General features: G+C 37.4%; 1 protein-coding gene across 1 annotated transcript in view; it reads right to left on the reverse strand.

Moving 5' to 3' along the window:
• The window catches only part of ADAM10 (ADAM metallopeptidase domain 10), a 42,090-nt gene that overhangs the window by 13,042 nt on the left and 9,871 nt on the right, over positions 1–19,177 (reverse strand). The window contains exons 3-5 of the mRNA XM_054642431.2: positions 9,201–9,319; positions 7,843–8,001; positions 858–961 (exon numbers count right to left, since the gene is read on the reverse strand). Of these exons, the coding sequence (XP_054498406.1) occupies positions 858–961; positions 7,843–8,001; positions 9,201–9,319 (382 nt within the window). The remainder of the gene's footprint in view (positions 1–857; positions 962–7,842; positions 8,002–9,200; positions 9,320–19,177) is intronic.

The following is a 19,177-nucleotide window of genomic DNA, read 5'->3' on the forward strand; positions in this document are numbered from 1 at the left end:
CTCTCTCCATGAAGTTTTACAAGCACATTTCTGGGAAAGCATGCTATTGTTACCAATGCTGAAAAGGGCATTAGTGCTGACAATTTCTAGAGTCACAACATAAATAAACTAAGTTGCTTATGCTATTTAACATATTGCAGTGTTTTCTGGGTATATATTTAGCTGACATCTCAAAACTATGCCAAGACTTGGAACAGGTCAGAACACAACTAAGTCTAAAAGAAATTCAGTAACTTACTGTTGGAAAAAAAGTATTTTGTGACATGTGGTGCAAACCTGAGTGCAAACCCACTGTGGGACTCCACCCAGGTCCACAGGTTCCTGCCACAGGACACTTACCTGTCACAGCAGCCAACCTGTAACGTGCTGTAACCCCCACAAGCTTACAGGGTTTGTTAGGAAGACCCTCCCACCAATATCACTTAATTTTCCACTGAAAGCACTCAGCTATCCTAAGTGTGTTATGTTAATATAACTTGAAAATGTAGAAGTTATTACTCTTTAGAACCAATGTATTACTTGGAGATCAAGGGATCTTGAAACTCTTCCTTCTCAACTGCAATAAAGTATATTCCTCATTTTAAGCTTGATTTCCACATCCATCTAAAATTCCAACTGTTGAAAAATTTGAGATCACTTAGGATTCATTAAGACTATAAGTAGCACATCTGGGCTACAGAAGCAATAAGAAAAAGAACTTAGAAAAATTATATTAAAAAGGAACCTCCAGCAATAATTTAAGTATCTCACAATGTGGAGGGATGATAGCTCACCAAAAGTAAGAGAAACAACATACAAGAAATAGGAAGTTATCACACTAAGCACTAATCAACATAATCCATTAGCCTTTGTTGTACCTCTGTTGTTGGTTCTTCTATACCAGTCATCTGGTACTTCTGCATTCTTTCAAATACTGAATGATCTGCACAACCTCCTTGTGGTCCATATTTATGTGGATATTCTGAAAAGAGGAAGCCCAGGTTGAGTTTTCAAATTCCAAGTACAAGTCCAAAATATGGCTGCATCAGTGCAACTGACTCAGCTGGTGTCCAATATTGTGCATGTGGTTTGAGGGAAGCATCAGAAGATGCAAGGTCTACGCAGCTTTTTTTAATTAAACATTTCTACTAAGACATTCTTAGTTTTACAAACAGAACAAAACTGACATTTGCTTCTTAACATTATCTTCTCAGGCAGCACAAGAAAATATTATGAGCAGTGCCTAACATAAGAACAAGAGCTTTTATTTACAGATCTGTACCAACTTACTTCAGCTAAAAGCAGCCTTCAAAATATGACATGACAATGGAAAGTTATTAGATATCAAGTATACTAAAGACTGCTTGGGTAAGAGAAAGAGTTTTTATACTACTTGGTAAACAAACTAAGAAGCCTCACTAACATTCTTAGACAATTTTATTATTTTATTCATCTTCCACTGATTTTCTGGAAATTTTCACATTATGCTACTTAACTACCAAGACATAAGAAGAGAAATGCTAATGGATAGAACCATGATTTACTTAACCCCTAGATGTTAGTTAAACAAGCTGGAGATCCAAACTAGTGAGAATATCTGGCAATCACCTGTTCAACAAGGCCAACTCTTGCAATAGTTGCCAAAGGCCTCACTGCACAAGGGAATGTGTTTCAGACACACGTGCTCAGCTTTTACTGGCAGTACCTATTGCAGATCTGTAACCTGTATTTGCAGAAGCTTCCTATGGAGATGAGAAATACTGAATACTTCTCCCTTTGATTTATTTGCATATTCAACCCCATCATAAATTGGTGCCCAAGTAAGTATTCAGATCTGTATTCCATTATTTCTTAAGTCAGTTTCTGTAGGGCAAACCAGATTTTTAGCACCATCTCAACAGAGTGCCACTTTTGTCAGAAACCTACAAACCTTACCAAGATTTCTTGTGTTTTGGGATTTTTTGGTTGATTCATTTGTCTTTTTATTTCTGCTTGGTGAGGGGGTGTTCATTTTTTACAGAGTGGAGATCCAAAGTCACAGAGTAAATAGAACAGCTATGTAAGAGTAGAATTGTAAAGCCTGGGCACCAAGGACCTGATGCCCACATCCTATGCATTTCAGGTGATTTTGCCCTGGACTAGCTCTAGCCTGGGCTGTGGAGTCAAGGCTTGGCAGTAGCTGGAGCACAGCAGATGTGCTCCCTTGGGGTGTGGACTCTGTATGCTTTCATCTGACAGCTGCCTTTATCTTTGACTCTGTTTCTTACAGTCATACTGCATGATACTGCTAAACTATTTCAATATAGAGCTTACCTTGTAAGTTTATTTCATTACTTTCTACATACTGGTTTCCCTCATTTCAGTTTCCACCACCACACAAATACCATTTTTGAACTGCTATCTCATCACATTCCTCCCAGCACAAATAGCCCTAGCACAGTGCCAGAGGAATGAAGAGAAAAAAAGAAAAATATGCTCTTACTGCAAATCACCTCACACAATTTGTTCCAGCATGGTAGGGGAATGCTGATTTGGCTACAACCAATATTATACAAAAGGCACCACTCTTGGAGTCACCTTCTACTTTTGGGGATCCTGTTTAATATCATTAGATTCGAGTTATGAGCAAAGGACTGTAGATATGATCCTTCCCTTCTCCATCTCCACCACCCTTTTTTCCTCCCCCTATAGTACAGAAAATTCTACTGCATTTATTCTAATGCAAATTTTCCTCACCTCTGACCTGACTGCACAGCACCAAGAGGTTACCCCTGCAACAAGAGCAGGTCAGCCAGGGGCAGAGCAATGGCCCATCCTGCCTTTCCCTCACACACTGCCCCTGCAGAAAACCACTGAAAGAAACTCCTGCAGGAGCCCCACTCTGAAGCATTATGACAACTAACAGAACAGGACTGGAAATAAATGCTCTCAGTTTATTACACAAAATGATCTCTCTTTTCTTTCTATCTTGTTTCCCAAAGATGTTAGGATATCCCTTAACACATTTTTTTATACTGACTGCCTGCAATTCAAATATTTCTCACTTCAAAAGTAATAATCTAGTAAGAAACACTTTAAAGCCATGACAGTTAAAACTACGAAAAAATGAACACAAAACAGTCTGTAATAGCAATTGCCAAGATTTTGCATGTGCTGGAAAAGACAACTCCCCCAGAGGCAGATTTAGAACCACCCTACTAATCACAGAGACAGGTAATACAGGATAGTTCACTTTGGAACCATTTCTAACTTCCAAAGAAAGTTGCATATAAAGTTTTTATTTGCTAAATGAACCGCCCCCAAACTGTGAAGGCACCATTCCCTTGCCATCTTTTGAGACTTCCTATTTCCACCATCCCCTGCAGCAGTTCCAGTTTTAAATACCTGAAGCTAAGCAAGAACTGCATGGTGCCAGATGACTTGGCCAGTTTTGACCCACAAGACACAAGTCTGTCCATGCTCCTGTGAAGCTTTTCAATGCTCTGAGATGTGCCAGATTTCTGTGCAGTCCTTTGGCATCAAGAGCTTCTTAGCCTATCCCTACCACAACCCTGAGAAGTGAAAAGGAAAAACCTGCTTTCACCATGAAATGATTGCTCACAGTGAATGCAGAGTTGAGAAAACAAGACTATTTTCCAACAGAGCTACTGTAGAAGAGGTTAGTAATAGGTTCAATTTTCTAACTAGAAAAAATCATTAGGCAAAAAAATCCCCAACTTTTTCTTTTCCAGTCCTGTCCACTTTCACGTTTTGTACATCCTGGCAGAATGTTAAGAAATTATAAAGAGTAGGAAAAAATAACAATGACTTTAAAAACCACCTGCAGAATCTTGTCATTTCATACCTTCTGACTACAATGTCTTATTCTAACTAGATGGCAGGTGATTTTTAATGATATATACTCCAGTTGCTCAAAATAAGATTTTTTTCCTTTCAAGGAGATGCACTACTTCCTTCCACAAACACATTCCTGAACATTTGGTTTTTCTTCTTCTAATTATCAGTTAATAGTATGATCTGTTAAGCATTTAGGTTCACCACTTAATAATTACTGAACTTAGGCATCTTGGGCAAGGTTGACATCAAACTTCCATTACAAATTATGAAAACTCAATTCTTTAACAGCCATAGAAATTTGCCCAATACTTGCAAAAGCAATAATGGTAGAATAAAATTAAAATATAAGCAGATACAGAAAAAAAATCCTTTTTACAGATTTAATTTACAGCACTCTGTGATGCTGTGCTCCCATGACAACTGTCATCACAATGTGATGAAAAAGAAACCAGGTTCTCATTAATAACACAGTTTGCATGGTCAGCCTATTCAGCAGATAGGGGTTTGCAAAATTACAAACCATTTCATTTTCTGTTCTTAGTTGTATGCCCCTTCCAAGATCATAAACACAATTAAGTGACCATGGTAATTTTCTGGAAGGTCTGAAGAGGATTTTCCTGTATACTGTTGATCTGAAGAAATAATGATTTTTTATTTTACAGTACGAACTCAGGGATACACTTGAAGCAAATATGATTTTAATAAAGTAAATATATCCTCATCCTTAAAGAAATGTTTCCTAAATATCTCAATGTAAACAGCAATTTACATCTTTCTAACTGTAAATTATAAAATAGTTTGATCAAGACTGGTTTAGAAACTAAAATCATTCAATTTGTGTTTCAAGTCATGAATAGAAGGCTGCCTTCCACTGGTCACCAGATCCACTGTAACAGACAAAAGCTGCCTTATAAAGTTGACAATATAATCCCCATTTACAAAACAACTTTTGTTTAACTACTGAAAAAGAACTCATTGAGATGCTAATCATATGTTGCATTGTGGTTTCTGAAAAGCACTAAAAAGCATATTGTTTCAAAAGGCTGAAACATGGCTGACCAAAAAAATACCCAAATTAAAGCAAAGATGACTTTTTCCCTCAGTCTCTCCCGAGTCAGAAATGTGACCATTTTTGTTGCTTTTGTCCTACATAGGAGAGTGGGACAGTTTGACTCTGTTCCATGAGTGCTAGCTTTAGATTAGAGCAGTAACAACAAATTAACAACAAATCTACTACAAAGCTTAGCTTTTCTGAGTTGTTGGGGTTTTTTTGGAGCTGCAGTTCAATGCAAACATAGGTCTCATGAAAGACAAAAATCATTTAGCTTCAAAAGCACTGTTCAGAAAGAGACAGAAGCAGTTGTATACTCCAGATATTTCAGACAACAGAAATCCTAGAGGCATCTATGATCCTAATGACTGAAGTGATTCTATACAATCAGAACACAGGCATATCAGACTGCCCTGGCAGCAGCCAGGAGGAGTGATGTGTTTTTAAATAGTGCTGCTTAGACTTTGCTCCAGGATGGGCTATTTTCAACCCTGCTGAGCAAGCAGCAATGTTCACTCACTTGGTGACTTGGAAGCCAAACTGCACTGATGCTTTAATGTGCCTCACCAGAATAGATTTAGACTCTCCCCTCTGACAATCTGATTTTGTTTCTAATTGATGGGTTTGATGCACTAGATTCAAGAGGAAAAATGATGTAAACCATTCCCATACCTGAATAATTAAAAACACCCCAACATACCCTGCTCCCATTCACTTTATAAGACCTTAGTAAGAACCAATTTCAACATTACTTTCTCCAGTTCCCAAAACGATCCATTTACTCTTCCAACAGAGATCACTCCTACAAAACAGCAATAGTAACTTTCATAAAATCAATTTATCAGCTTCTTCAAGGCAGAGTTCTATTTCTGTCAGCATTCAGTAACAGTGAAGAGTATTTTTAGTCACTCACTATTTACAGCATAAGGAACTGGGACATGAGACAATCTTCTTGCTTGTCTCAACCTTTGAAAACTGGGCACATCACTGCCTTATGTTGCTTACTTTCCTCCTCCCCTTCTTTTCAACAACAGGGTTAGTTAATAAAACCCTTTATGAAGCTGACAGTGACTTATTTACACAAAGTCCTACATAAGTGAAGTCCAACATTCCCACTATCAAGCAGTGAACTGTTCATGAGACCTATAAGATGCAACACGAAACTTAGAAGTATGTGTGAATTATTCACAGAAATATTATGAAAGATGTGTCTTACAGTTCCATGCCAGACTTTTGTAACTTTTTTATTACTTTTCCCTCATTACTTTCCTGCTACAGCAGCAAAGCCAGTAATACTCCAACTGCAGCTAACAGGGAAAACTGCCTTCTCCCCTTTGAATTGACTTCCCCCAGCTGAACTGACCAGCAATGCTCTGTAGAGATAAAAATGTAGCTCATGCTGCAGCTTCTCTCTGAGAATCAAAAATATGGAATGTTATCCCATAAAATTATTCTTAAGTATGAGTCTTGTAAGCACCAGGAAAATATACACTTAGTCAGAAAACAAATACTGTTCACAAATCCAGTAAATGCTTTCGCTCACAAGCTCTTTAAAATTATGGAAATTCTATTTGCTTTTGGGTTAGTAATCATATTTACAGAATGAGATAGCAGGAATGACAAACATATTTGCCAGCTCACAGCAATTTTAATATACTCAGAGACAGCACACATACTGCCACTGAAAATAAAATACAAAAAAGCCACCCAAATTTGCTGAGTTTTCAGTGGAGAAAGATCACTTGTCTTCACTGCATTCACACAAGAGAAGTAATCAAGGAGAGCAATATGCAATAACCCTGGTTTTTTCACTGGCTTATAGCACTGAGAAAATTATAATATACAAAGTCAAATCACAATCAGAAATTTTCCTCATCTAACTTCCTATTCTTTGACACTTCTTTCCACAATGTAGTCTCATTATGACATACTTTGTTAATGATATATGTATAAACCATTTTCAGAGTGGTTCAAGTAATTTCTAGTGATCTAATCCAAGCCTCCTCATGCAATTCCAAATGAGATTTCAAATTCAAGTCTTCTAGGGTTTGCACAGTGCCCTGATGGGACATGTTTTTAAATGAAGTTATGGTTTAAATTGATTTTTAAGCAAGACTGACATCCTGAAGTTAGCTGGAAAGACATTTTGTTAGCTTCAATAACCAAAAGTTAAGTCTTAAACTGACTCTGCTAACATTTACCTTTGATACCTCCTTGATCCTTGAAGGATTCAAACTTGGAATGACAACTTTATTGCAGTACTTTTCAGGTTCACTATAACTTAAGCATCAAACAAAACTGATTTGTATTACATCTGAAGACTGATCATAAATAAGCAGGTAAAGTGCAGGAGAACTCTGGTGCATCAGTTCTGAAGACACAGAAGTATTTCATGGTACTTTTTCATCCTTCTGAGCATTTGAAACTGAAGCCAGATTTCTGGGGCTACACTTGTTGAATTAAATTCTCTGTACCCTTCCATTGGCTATTGTGTAAAATGGGACATATTGGGTGCCACCACCTTTTCTTAAGAGCTCTCTGAATGCACATGTGAGAGACACAGGCAGGGGAAGCTTTTATTTCACACAAATGTCACCCTCATGAGATATACATAATTAAAGTTCAAGTCACTCAATGATTATCTTTTATTTTCCAGGTCACATGGAAGAGCAATCAGTATAGATCATTTTAAGAATGTATTTTTCAAAGAAACATGTATCCATTGGGTAGGAAATGCACTGCCTGCACACTTAAGCCTGACTGCTAAGGATTTCTTAAAATGTCAGAATAAAGGCTGACTTTGGTTTGCCATAAATCTCTCTCACACCTTAACTGTGTATGAATCACTTGAGGACAGCATGATTTACAGTGTCACACACAAGCCAAAGTTTCATTTGATGCTTACAAATGGCATACAAGTTTTGACATTTAATAAAAGAAATATTTCATCTGTAGCACAAAATGGAAGTACTCACTGATATCATCTTCATGATAAATGACAGAGTGGAATGGGAGGTTTCTGTCCTTTATGTATCTCTCTGCTGGCTCAATATAAAAGGTCCCACTGTGAGTTTGAATGAATCCTTCAAATTTTCCATCAATAACAGAGCCATGAGTAAAACTTCCTTGCTCACCTGTTAAGGGACAAAGTGTATTAGCTTTTTTATACCCTTCAAAAATCCTTTTTCAGACTAAGATTATCCATCACTAAGACAAACAGTTACAGCAAAATGACAGTCAGTAAGTTCAGCAGCTTCCCAACCAGGTGCATAAATGAAATGTTTAAAACCCATATAATGCAGAATTTAACTCTGTATTTTAAAGCTGGCACATACACAGCATGTAATTCTATAGTCAAATCCTGTCCTTACACATCCCTTCATACAATTAGAAATAATAAACAATAAAACAGAGCATATACAGAACTTTGAAAACTTTCAAAGAAGGACTCTCTATATTCAAGACATCCATTGTTCTCTTCAAGCATAATCCTCTTAAAACTGTAGCTAGGTTTAAATCTTCATAGAATGAATTTGTATTTGAAACAGTTACAATCAGGGAAAGTTCAACTGTCAAAATTTAATCACTGATGCTACAACATGCAGCATCCCAACAGCCCTTCCTATATAAAGGATGAAAGATTACTCTGCTAAAACAATATTTATATACTCCTCCATTGAGGAAAATTCAGAATCACACTATCAAAAAGCCTTCTCACCTACTCAATAAGTGGCAAACTGGTCTGCCTAGATGCATATGAAGCCCTGTGTTTATTACTTTTCAAAGTTGAAAATGCTTACTTCAAGACTGCAGACCATGGCTTAGAAAGACCTTCAGGAAAATCAAACAAACAATACAAAGAGGGGCGGAGTAAATCTTAGTCCATTTCTTCTTTCCATCTGCTTTTAATTCTGGAATTGTTCTTCATTTTCAATCAATTTTATCCTTTGTATTTACTAAAATCAGATATATTACCCTTAGTGATAGTAACTCTATATTCCTTTTACTCCTTTAAACTAAAAATGGCACCTGATTTCTTTTTTCTTCAATGTATACAACTTTTCTATCTTTATTTTTAAATGCATCAGACTTTGTGAAGAGTATGTTTATAAACAGATTTGAAATTCAAGTTTTATGGGTATGAAAATTATTAGATAAAATACTCAATTAAGTGTGACTCATATAAAACCAGATGGGAGCTCAAATATGATAGATGCATTCATAAAGTTTAACAATAATCTAATAATACTGATACTAATTTTCTCCACATACTATTAGAAAGTTCCTGTTTAAAATTGCTGCACTTTCATCCATTTTCAAGTGGTATACTTACCATAAATGTGTCCAGTGTAAATGTGGGAGGTATCATAATCAATGACTTGGTTTGATATTTCTACTTTAAAGTCATCACTAAAAAGAGAGGTATCTCTCTTCATTCGAAGGTTGAACTGTCTAAAATGAATAAAACAAGACAGTAAATTGGCTTTGAGCTTCAGCTACAAGAGCACTAAATAAAGTACTTCAAAATGACATTTTTGTGCAAACAATCTGCAGACCTTGTAAAATGTATCTGTAGAAAATGCTTTTACTGTACAAGAATTAGATCAGACACTAGAAGGATTTTAAAAGCAAGATTCTTTAGATGCTTTTTATATAAGTAGCTAAGTTCACAAGATTTAAGCCAGAAAACACATTACACTTAAACACTTAATTCTAAAGTGCTGACTTGGACTACACACTTGTCACTCATTTGTTACACAAAAACTAACTCTGGTAAGTCAAATACTTTCGGATTTGAGTCTTCATCTAAAAAACATGCCCAGCAGAGCTGACCTTCACAGTGAAAGTTAGTATCCAAGTATGCAACCAACAAAATGACCCAGGCAATTAAGAGCCACAGTGTAAAGTTGATTAAATCTAATCTCTTTTTACTAATGAGTGAAGCACACACAAAGTTTATCTTCAGTTCCCACCTGCACATTAAATATTGACACCATAGTTGTAAGTATTTTGAAACATTAAGATGCAAACTTCAAGATCAAAAAAAGTCTTGCCTACACTTAAAGCCTGGGAAGGGCTGTAGTGACTCATGTTGACTACTCTGTAATGCAAACAGCATTTCACAATCCAACTATATTTATTATTACTGCCACGGTGTTAATAAAGCTTCAAAGCAAGTACTGTGCTCTGGCAATGTGTCACAGGTATCTACTACAGGGTTATGAAACTCTGAGATGTGGCTGGTGGATGGGGAAGGTTAAACTTCTGCAATTCCCTGAGACTCAGGCTTTGTGCCAAGGCCAGCAGGGCTCCTACCGCAGCTCAGCAGAGATGGATTTTATGAGGAAGATCCTCCTGTTACAAAGGAAGGAACAGTTCACTGTGCACCTGGATACTGGCATCACTGAGACAAGAAAGAAGAATTAGTGCTCTTCAAGTTCATCTTTTTACTACCTCTGCCACAACAGTCCTTTGGCAACCCAGCGGTTCACGAGGAAGAGGAAATAACATGAACAAGCAACCCAGAGACACCTGGGACTGAATGCCACAAGATTACTCAGCAAGTTTTTTGAGGGTGGGGTGGTCAGCAGTGCAGAGACCTGCAGCCACTTTATGTGGCTCTCCTGGGCAGAAGTTAAAAATGAACAGGTAGAAAGAAATTAAAACCAACAGTGATGAGAATATGACAAACTTCATTTAAGTACTTGAAAAAGTTATACTCACTTTGGATGTAATACACTGCTCAGGGTGTTACACAGATTTGAGCTCCATTTTAGTTTGGCTTTCCCTGTGACTGAGTTGTGACACTCAAGGATGGATCAGACTCTCAGTGCATTTGAACTGAAGTTAAATGGCAAGAGATCTGGGACCCTCTCCTCCCTTCTCTAGTGTTTGATAGAAGACTTCTTACCTTTCCTCATGAAAGAAAGTTTTTTTGGGAAAAAACCCTCACCCTATATAGTACTTTCCTTTCAGAAGTGTATACACCATTTCTTTAAAATGACATTTTTCTGGTTGTATTCATGCATGTTGCAAATACAACTGTGGAGAAGTTGTCTCTAACACTCATCTGCATCAGCAATTTCGTATGGCTTTGAAGTACACAGTGCAAGAGAATGCAGGACTTGTGATGTATTAACTCCCATCTATACTGGCAAAGTGGGGGGAAAACCCAGGAGCTGACCTCAGCCTGGCAGCTGATCATTTACTGAGCTTAGCTCAGTGTAACCCCAAAGGCACAGATGGATGAGCCCCAGGCCTGCTTTGTGCAGCCACCCAGGGTACCCTGAGATGCTGCTCTCAGCCTTACAGACCAGCAGGACAATCGTGGGGCAGGCATGGGCTACCCTGGGTGGCCACCTGGCCACGATTTAGGGCCAGCCTTGAGCTTTGCCTACACATCCAGGGCTCGCTTTTGGGGGGAAAGAGGGAGTTTAATGAAGCTGGGAATGGTTGTTCCTTCTCTGGGATACCCTTCCATCAACATTATCTGTAAGTCCTTCAAAATGGACTGTTAGAAGTTATATGGAACAAATTAAAAGTGTCACCAGTTTAAAATTTAGGAAGCCTCTATTTATTCTCCTTTAATTTTTACCCTCTCCTTGCTTTCCACATTGCTACATAATAAACACGAAAGATTCTAACCTGTGTTGCAGATTATCTATCTTTTAATAAAATGAGCTCTATATGCAGGATTAGAGAACTATTACAAATACAAAAAAACTCAGCTGTGCTTCACACTAGCAATTCTCTATTTGATTTCTTAACTTAGTTAAACTATTAGATAACCTGATCATCTCTCAGCTATTTTTAAACAGGTCTTTTCTTAGTCATTCAAACATGCTTGATGAGAACAGGATAATCTGTATAAACTGTTCACCTTCTTAATAATGAAAAATTGACAAATACTCCTTTACTTCTCCCCCATCAAAGGAGCAAAAAGCCAACTTGGGACTGTGGGGAAGAAAAGGAGGGTGGAGGAGTAAACAAGCATCTATTCATCTCTACTTCCAATAATTAGTAACTTTAGCACATCATCAAACTTCAAACATAAATTCTACCGTGGCTTAAACCCAGTAACTTCATGATTCTTCTGAGGACAGGAGACTCTGAGGAAGTTAAATCAATCTATCTATACAATTACTGAATATGGTTTCTAAATTAGCCACAATGGAAGAAACAAGAAGTTTCAAATAAGCCTTCTGACAATTACAATTTCTACAGCAGGCACCAAATTCTTAGTGCAAGCTAAGCTATTCCTTAGCCTAGAAACACACCAGGCAGAAGATTAACTAATTCCAGAAAAATAATGCCTCTTTTATTTACACACTTTGTACCTTACAGAAGACACTTCGCAGCAGTAGCAATCTCTAGAACAGAATTAAATCAATTAAGACCAAGTTTTGACCTTGCTTATTTAGTACTGCTTCTGTTTTCCACAGATCTGAAAACTGATATTAGTTACTGTACGGCTGCCCACTTGGTTGTAGGCTGAATTTTGGCAAAAACTTTTACATCTATACACACATATAAAATTATATAATCTGCTTTGATAATAAACTATATCTTAGATATTAATGGCAGTACCCAAAAGACTATCAAGAGGTAGATTTTTATTTCTCTTTAGCTTACCTCAGGGAGACTATGTCCAATTTGCAAGTAACACAGCAATTCAGTCATAATTAAAGAAAAAATTATAGCTGAGAGCATCACCCTTAGCTAAGACCCAGTACTTTCCCATGGGCTCAAGTTAGGTTATCCTAAGCTCTTATCAGAACAGGTACTTGAAAGAAAAAAACCCAAAAAACAAACAAGCCATGTTTATATACTAGCAACATTTGGTAAAGGGTATATAAAGGCTTACATGCAAGAGTTAATGCATAATCTATTATTCCATTTCTTTTTAATATGAGCTACCTTTTAAGACCAGTGATTTCACCATAAATTTCACCAGTATATTGGGTAACTGGTACCAAGCCTGCAGACTTGCACACAAGTGGCAGAAAAGGCTGTTACCTGGCATACAAAAAGGGCACTTGGTGCTATCCCTTTTCTGCCTTTCCTCAAATTGCTCTAACTGGTGACAGGCCCACAGAATCATTAAGTGACCAGAGGAGGTTGTTGAGAAAAGAGAAAGGGAAAGAAGGAGATGGAGGAGTTACTCCACAGCTGAAAGAAGTGGCTGGGGAAAGGAAGCTGAAGGGGATGAGCTGGCAGCAGTATGTAACAGGACTTCAGTACAAGGAGAGTTCATTTTTAGGTTCACAGTCTTTTCTTCCCAGTAGGAACCAGAAAAATCCTCACAGCCATGGCTCCATCACCCTCCTCACAAGTCAGCACCTAGAAAATACTGTTCTGCTTGACGTGCAAGTCTTTTATCCTTACTTTTCCTACCTAAGAACTCAAAGACTCTCTTCTTGGAAAAATGGAAGGGGGGCCTATAAATGGACAGGGAGAGTAACTGGAGCTCTTTCTAACTGCTTCCATGAGGCATCCCACAATCCACTCAGCTCCCACAGGACTGTCAGACTCATTCCAGCTCTGAACTATAGTAAATAGAAGGCAGCTTAACAACCTAATACTGGATTTATACTACCCACAATTCTACAGAACTATCACATTTGGAGGTTTTTTTTCATTGTTTAACTTGCAATTAAACCTACACAACATACTATAACTTAATTGATAATTCCCACAGTCCTGCTACTTACACTAAAGAAAACTTATCTTTGAAGCAGCACATGATAGGGTCTCCAGGTTTATCACTCTTTCTTTGATCCACCTAGATGCACACAGAATCATCCCTTAGTAAGTGTTTATGTAAATCCCAATCTCTACAGTATTTCAACACTCAGCCATCCCAGCTAGAATGCCTGCAACTTATGTTTGCTTTCCATTAGCACCTCTAGGATGACACTTGTGGTTATTCAGATGTCCTTCCCGACCTTCAGAAGTCAGACTTGCTAAACTTGGTATTCTAGAACACTCCAATGAGGATGCAGCCTTCATTCCAAAGCATTTCCCACTGATTACTCTTGATATGCATCGCTGCAAACACAAGCTAGCTCAGATAACAGAAACCATCCAAGTAGGATTACAGGAAGCTACATGTTGGCTCATTTACACTCTGACAAAGTATCTCTGTCCTGAAGAGGACACTGTACAGATTTTAAAGGCAGAACAGCCTTTACCCAAGGTTGACTTTTTTCCCCCCCTCCTTTCAGTAAAACTTATTTGGGAAGTTCAGTATGGAGTTGACTTCCTGGTTTCCTGTTTAGTGAAAATAACCTTCCCATTTGTATTTACATGAAATTGGCTATTTATATGCAACGCCATGTCCTAACAAAAACAAGATATCAAAAATCAGAAAAGAGGTAAAGATGTACTAGAATACAAGCACAAGCAAAGTTACTACATGAATTCAAACTATGGAAGTAGTTAGGAAAGAAGCTTTCTTGTTAAATAAGTGAAGACACACAAGATAAATCCACTAGCTGATAATAAGAGCACATAGCTTAGGTACATTCATTTAAATATACATTTTAAGAACATGACTTTCTCAGAGCATGGCTGTGTCTACTGAAGTTTGCTGGCCAGGGAGTAGAGCTGTAAACCATTAATACCAATTTAAGCACTGCAGTGGAAATGCTGTACCTCAGCCAGGCTGTCCAACCAGTCCAACACCATTGAACCACGTGTCTCCCAGACAAACCCAAGTCAAACATCAAATGCCTTTTTTCCTGAGGGATACACATAACCCAGCTCACTGTATTTAAACTCATAAAATGCAAGACATTTAACCCACAGATTCAATCCCCAGAATTTTTTAACTTCATTTCAGCTAAAAAATGTATAAGAAATTCCCTGCTTCCCAATTCTCTGCAAGATCAAACTGCTTCACCTACAACCACCAGCACAGGGTGGGTTTGGTTTATGTTTTTTTTGACAAAACAGGTGTAGAAGTGACACTTGATTCACAGGTGTCTTGTCTGACAAATTATCTGTCGAGGTATATAACTTAAAAGGTCCAATAGATAGGTAATTAAAATGAAGAATTTCCACAGAGCAGTGAATAATACTAAGAAAACTACAGTAAGAACTAAAGACATAATTTTTTTTTCCTTTTCAAATTCAGGACAGCCTAAAATGAGTTGCAGTAAGTGAATCTTGTAAAAAAATTCATTTAGTAAAATTCATGAAAATAATTCTCCTAAGTCTCACAAAGCCAAGGAGTAGGTTCTATTTGATTACTGCTGAACCAACCTACTGAAGAACTTGAGCTGTTCAGGGGTGTGTTTAAGTGCACATGGAATTGGAAGAGACACAACATACATTTTCAGATTAGTCCAGTAATACTGAATCTGCTTTTGTTCTGACAGGCTCATAGAACATAGAAGGCAGATCCATGTTATGAATTGAGCCCTGTACTGTATGGACAATTTAAAAAGTACTTAAATTAAAAGCCATAAAAAGAACATCTAGTGTAATAAAAACCTTAAGCTGACAATAAAAAGTCCTCTTTAATGCAGCAGAAACTGGCTCAGTAACTTCAGTCCATCTCAGCATGGCAGCACGCTCAGAACACCACTTCTAAAATCAGTTTATCAAGTAGTATTTCTCTGCAGGTATCCTCCTTTGTTTTTATAAACTACTCAAACATGGCCAACGATGATGTTGTTTAAACACATTTATCAGTTCTAAGTAATGAGGGCAATATGAAGGATTACAGATTATTACAGAATCAAGAATTTTAAAAAACCCCACAGACTTAATTAAGAATTGAAATTTTGTGGTCCACAGTTTTCCTATAAGGACCATGCAGAGAGATCCTACAAACATGTCTGGACAACTTACAGTATAGAAATAATATGGTATTTTCTTACAGGAAATACCTAAGTATGTTTTACAGTTTAGCTACATTTTTTCTGTAGATTTGACCTAAAATTCTATTATTTTAGGTATTACCTTTAGTAACATCTTAAAAGAAATTCTTAATGTATCCTTAATTTAATAATAAGCAGGTGTTATCATGTGTTCAAGTACCACTTGAAAATTCAACTGTTCACTCAAGTTGTGTGGGCACCTTTCCCAAGCAAGAGTCATCAACTAATCTAGGAGTGTTGAAAGTGGGTGTGGATGGACAATTAACAGGATCAAGCAAAGAATTAGAAAGCATAAGTTATTAGTAATGTATTAAATAAAAAGCTGACTGAAAATAGAGTTGAACAATACACAGACATAGTTTTTCCCTTCTGAATGCATTAGCATCTCAGGAATTCCCAGTTCTGTCACTACGTAAAGAAGCACAGTTAGAATATCAGACATCATCCAAGTTTTTTAAGCTCTGTCCTCAAAATCACTATGAACTATTCAGCATTTTTCTGACATTCTACAGTGGATAGGAATTCACGTCAAGATATTCTATGATTAATATATTGCAAATATTTCTACTGAAAAAGGGAAGAAAACTTTCCAGTTTCTCTGCAGGGGAAGAGCTATGTCAGAAGTGAACAAGTGCAAGTGCACATTTTGTGATCAGGTGCAAACTGTATAAAATCCAATGTCAGTTTGAATGATGTCCCAACTTCCTTTTTCAAGCTGCTGACATTACCTTGACATGCAAAAGGAAGTTACTCTATTTAAAATGCTTCACTGTATCTCAAGGCAGTGCCAAAGGCATTGTTCTTCTTTGAATCAATACATGTATTTTGGGGAGTCTGTGCTATATCTTGCTTTTTGGGGGGAAGGGCTGTGGGATGGGTTCAAAAACTGTTTTATATTAACCAAGTTCCTGGGATTAATACTGTGCATTCATTAACTTTGTGTGAGTCTTTCCTGGACTCAAAGGGCACCTTAAATGAAATCACACTAGAACACTCAATATGAACTGGCAGGTGGAAGAGCTCTGATACACACCCAGGATCGTTTCAAACCTTCATATTCCTTCCAAGTTGAAGCATTACAGAAATAAGCACATTTTACACCACTGGGGAAGCAATAATGCTGATTAATCTAATGCATGGTTTATTATAAAAAAGAATTAATGAGGATTTGTAGCTCAGTTTCAGCAATTTTAATTGTCCTACTAAGTTAGTATTTCAGCATTGAAGAGTGGGCTGGTTCAGTCGAGTTCATTGCATTTACCCCAAGAAGTTGTATTTTATATTACCAAACAACAAAGATGTTGAACAACTTCTATTCTGAGCAGTACATTGTGTGGCATCTAACTTTCAGATGAAAGTTAAACAAAGAAGGTTTCTGAGTGATGGCATATTATACAAACGGCATTCATTTGTAGAATTACTAAATCTGGTATGAAAAAAAGGTAGCTTTGGGTTTAATTCCATCATTTCACTATCTATTTCATTATTTAACTATTAGCCCATAGTTAAATGGCCCCTTTCATTTGGTATAAATATGTAATATTTAAATTGCGGTTTTATTTTTTCATTTTTCAACAGAAGCGTACTATGAGATACAGTTCTTAAATCTAAACAGCCCACTGAAAAGAACAGATGCTACTTACACAATCCTAAAATACTGGTAGCTGCCAGCTATTTTCTGGACAATGAAAGTGTAAGTCTGATGAATGATTGTCTGGCATATGTCAGCACTGCCACAGAAAAGGCTGGTACTGCATCCTCCCTCTCACCACTGCTTAGTTCTCCACTCCTTCTTCAAGCAAATTTGCCTCTACACGGAACAGAAGAACCAATTAACCTCAGTGAAAAATAAGCAGCCAAATCACTTTCCCATCTTGACTGGCCACGTGAGCAGCAGGTGCTTCCTTTGGCACACACCAAAAGATGAAGTTTAGGAGTTCCAACTGCTCACAGAGACACAGCTTGAGAACCACTGTGGCCCAGCTTCACTTGCTGCTGCCAGCAGAGAACAGCAGTAAATATTAGGACAGCTTTTCCATTGTTTCCTGACTACAAAACACAGCCATTTAATCAGAATCCAAATCAAAATACAAGACTGCCATTTCAGTCCTCATAAATAGAAGCTGTTTACTATATTTATTAAGGGGATGCAAGTTGGACAGCTGTGTGCCAATGAACCACTACACCTGGACAAACCCTAACAGACCATTTGGTAAAAGGCCATTAAATAAGATCAGGTAAAAGTTTTCAGAATCTTAACTCTCATGTTGACTGAATGCCTTACGTTTCACCATCTGTTTTTAAATGCCACAGCACTTTAAAATTCCACAGCCTGTATCTACATCATTCAAGTGTTCTGCAAAAGCTTTATTTCCTACCTTCACACAAAGTAACTCCAATGCTTGATAGAAAAGCTTTACTTTTGTCCTTCTCAGTGATGACATAAATCACTTAGTTATTCACAATAAACCAGCTGCAACTGCAAAAAGCCAATCCTATTTATACAGCTTCTCAAACTGCTACATACCTTCAAAGCAAATAAACAGACTCTGTGAAGTAAAACCAATTCACTTGATCCTTCCTAATTCATATTTAAAGCAAAATTAAAATATTTTGTAAGAACACATCCAAATTGATAAACAGGAACTTTAGACTAAATTTACATCCTGTTAACTACCCTCTCTTTGGCCACAAGTGTTAGGTGTGCCACAGGAAACTACCCAAATCCTAGATTATGGACTGGTTTGACCTTACAACAGTCAGTTTCCAATCAGCCTCCTCAGTTAATGATGGATTTGTGCCTCAAACCATAGGGATTTATGATCAATTCCACATACAAACACCAACATTTTTCTTCATGAGTAACAGTAGGTGTTACCAAAATATTTATAAACATGATTGACTTAAGCGGGGTCTTCCTCTGTGAAGTAAGAGAGGAAATTTTTTTTAGACATTATCCTCAGTGCAACTACCATTTTTACAGGAAAAGGATTTTCAACCCCCCCTCTCACCACAAAGAGAACTCAGAGCCTAAGCTAGCAGCTCTGTCTTACAGAAGATTATTATGGGATCTTTACCAATGACAAGAGGAACCTGTTCAAGCAGCCTGAAATGTGGCCTGGTCCCAGCGAGAGTGGTTTCCTCCTTCTTCCATCACTCCTTCAAGTGGCACTGATTTTTTTTCCCCAAATAATTTTTAGACAGATTAATGTCCAGATGCTATTCCTTGCATGGCTTTAACACTAGCAGTGTTAGCACAAGGATGATGCTGGGAATGTGGTTAGGCCTGTTTCTCTCTGCAGCAGTGCACACTTCAGTGAGCTTAAATTATCCACCAGCCTGCAGCTTAGAAGTGGCAGCATTAGGCTCAAACTGAACTTCACTGTCTTGAAACCTTGCTGGAGATTTAAAAGTAACAAGGTTTACA

Source organism: Agelaius phoeniceus, chromosome 13 (assembly GCF_051311805.1).
Source record: "Agelaius phoeniceus isolate bAgePho1 chromosome 13, bAgePho1.hap1, whole genome shotgun sequence".
NCBI lineage: Eukaryota > Metazoa > Chordata > Aves > Passeriformes > Icteridae > Agelaius > Agelaius phoeniceus.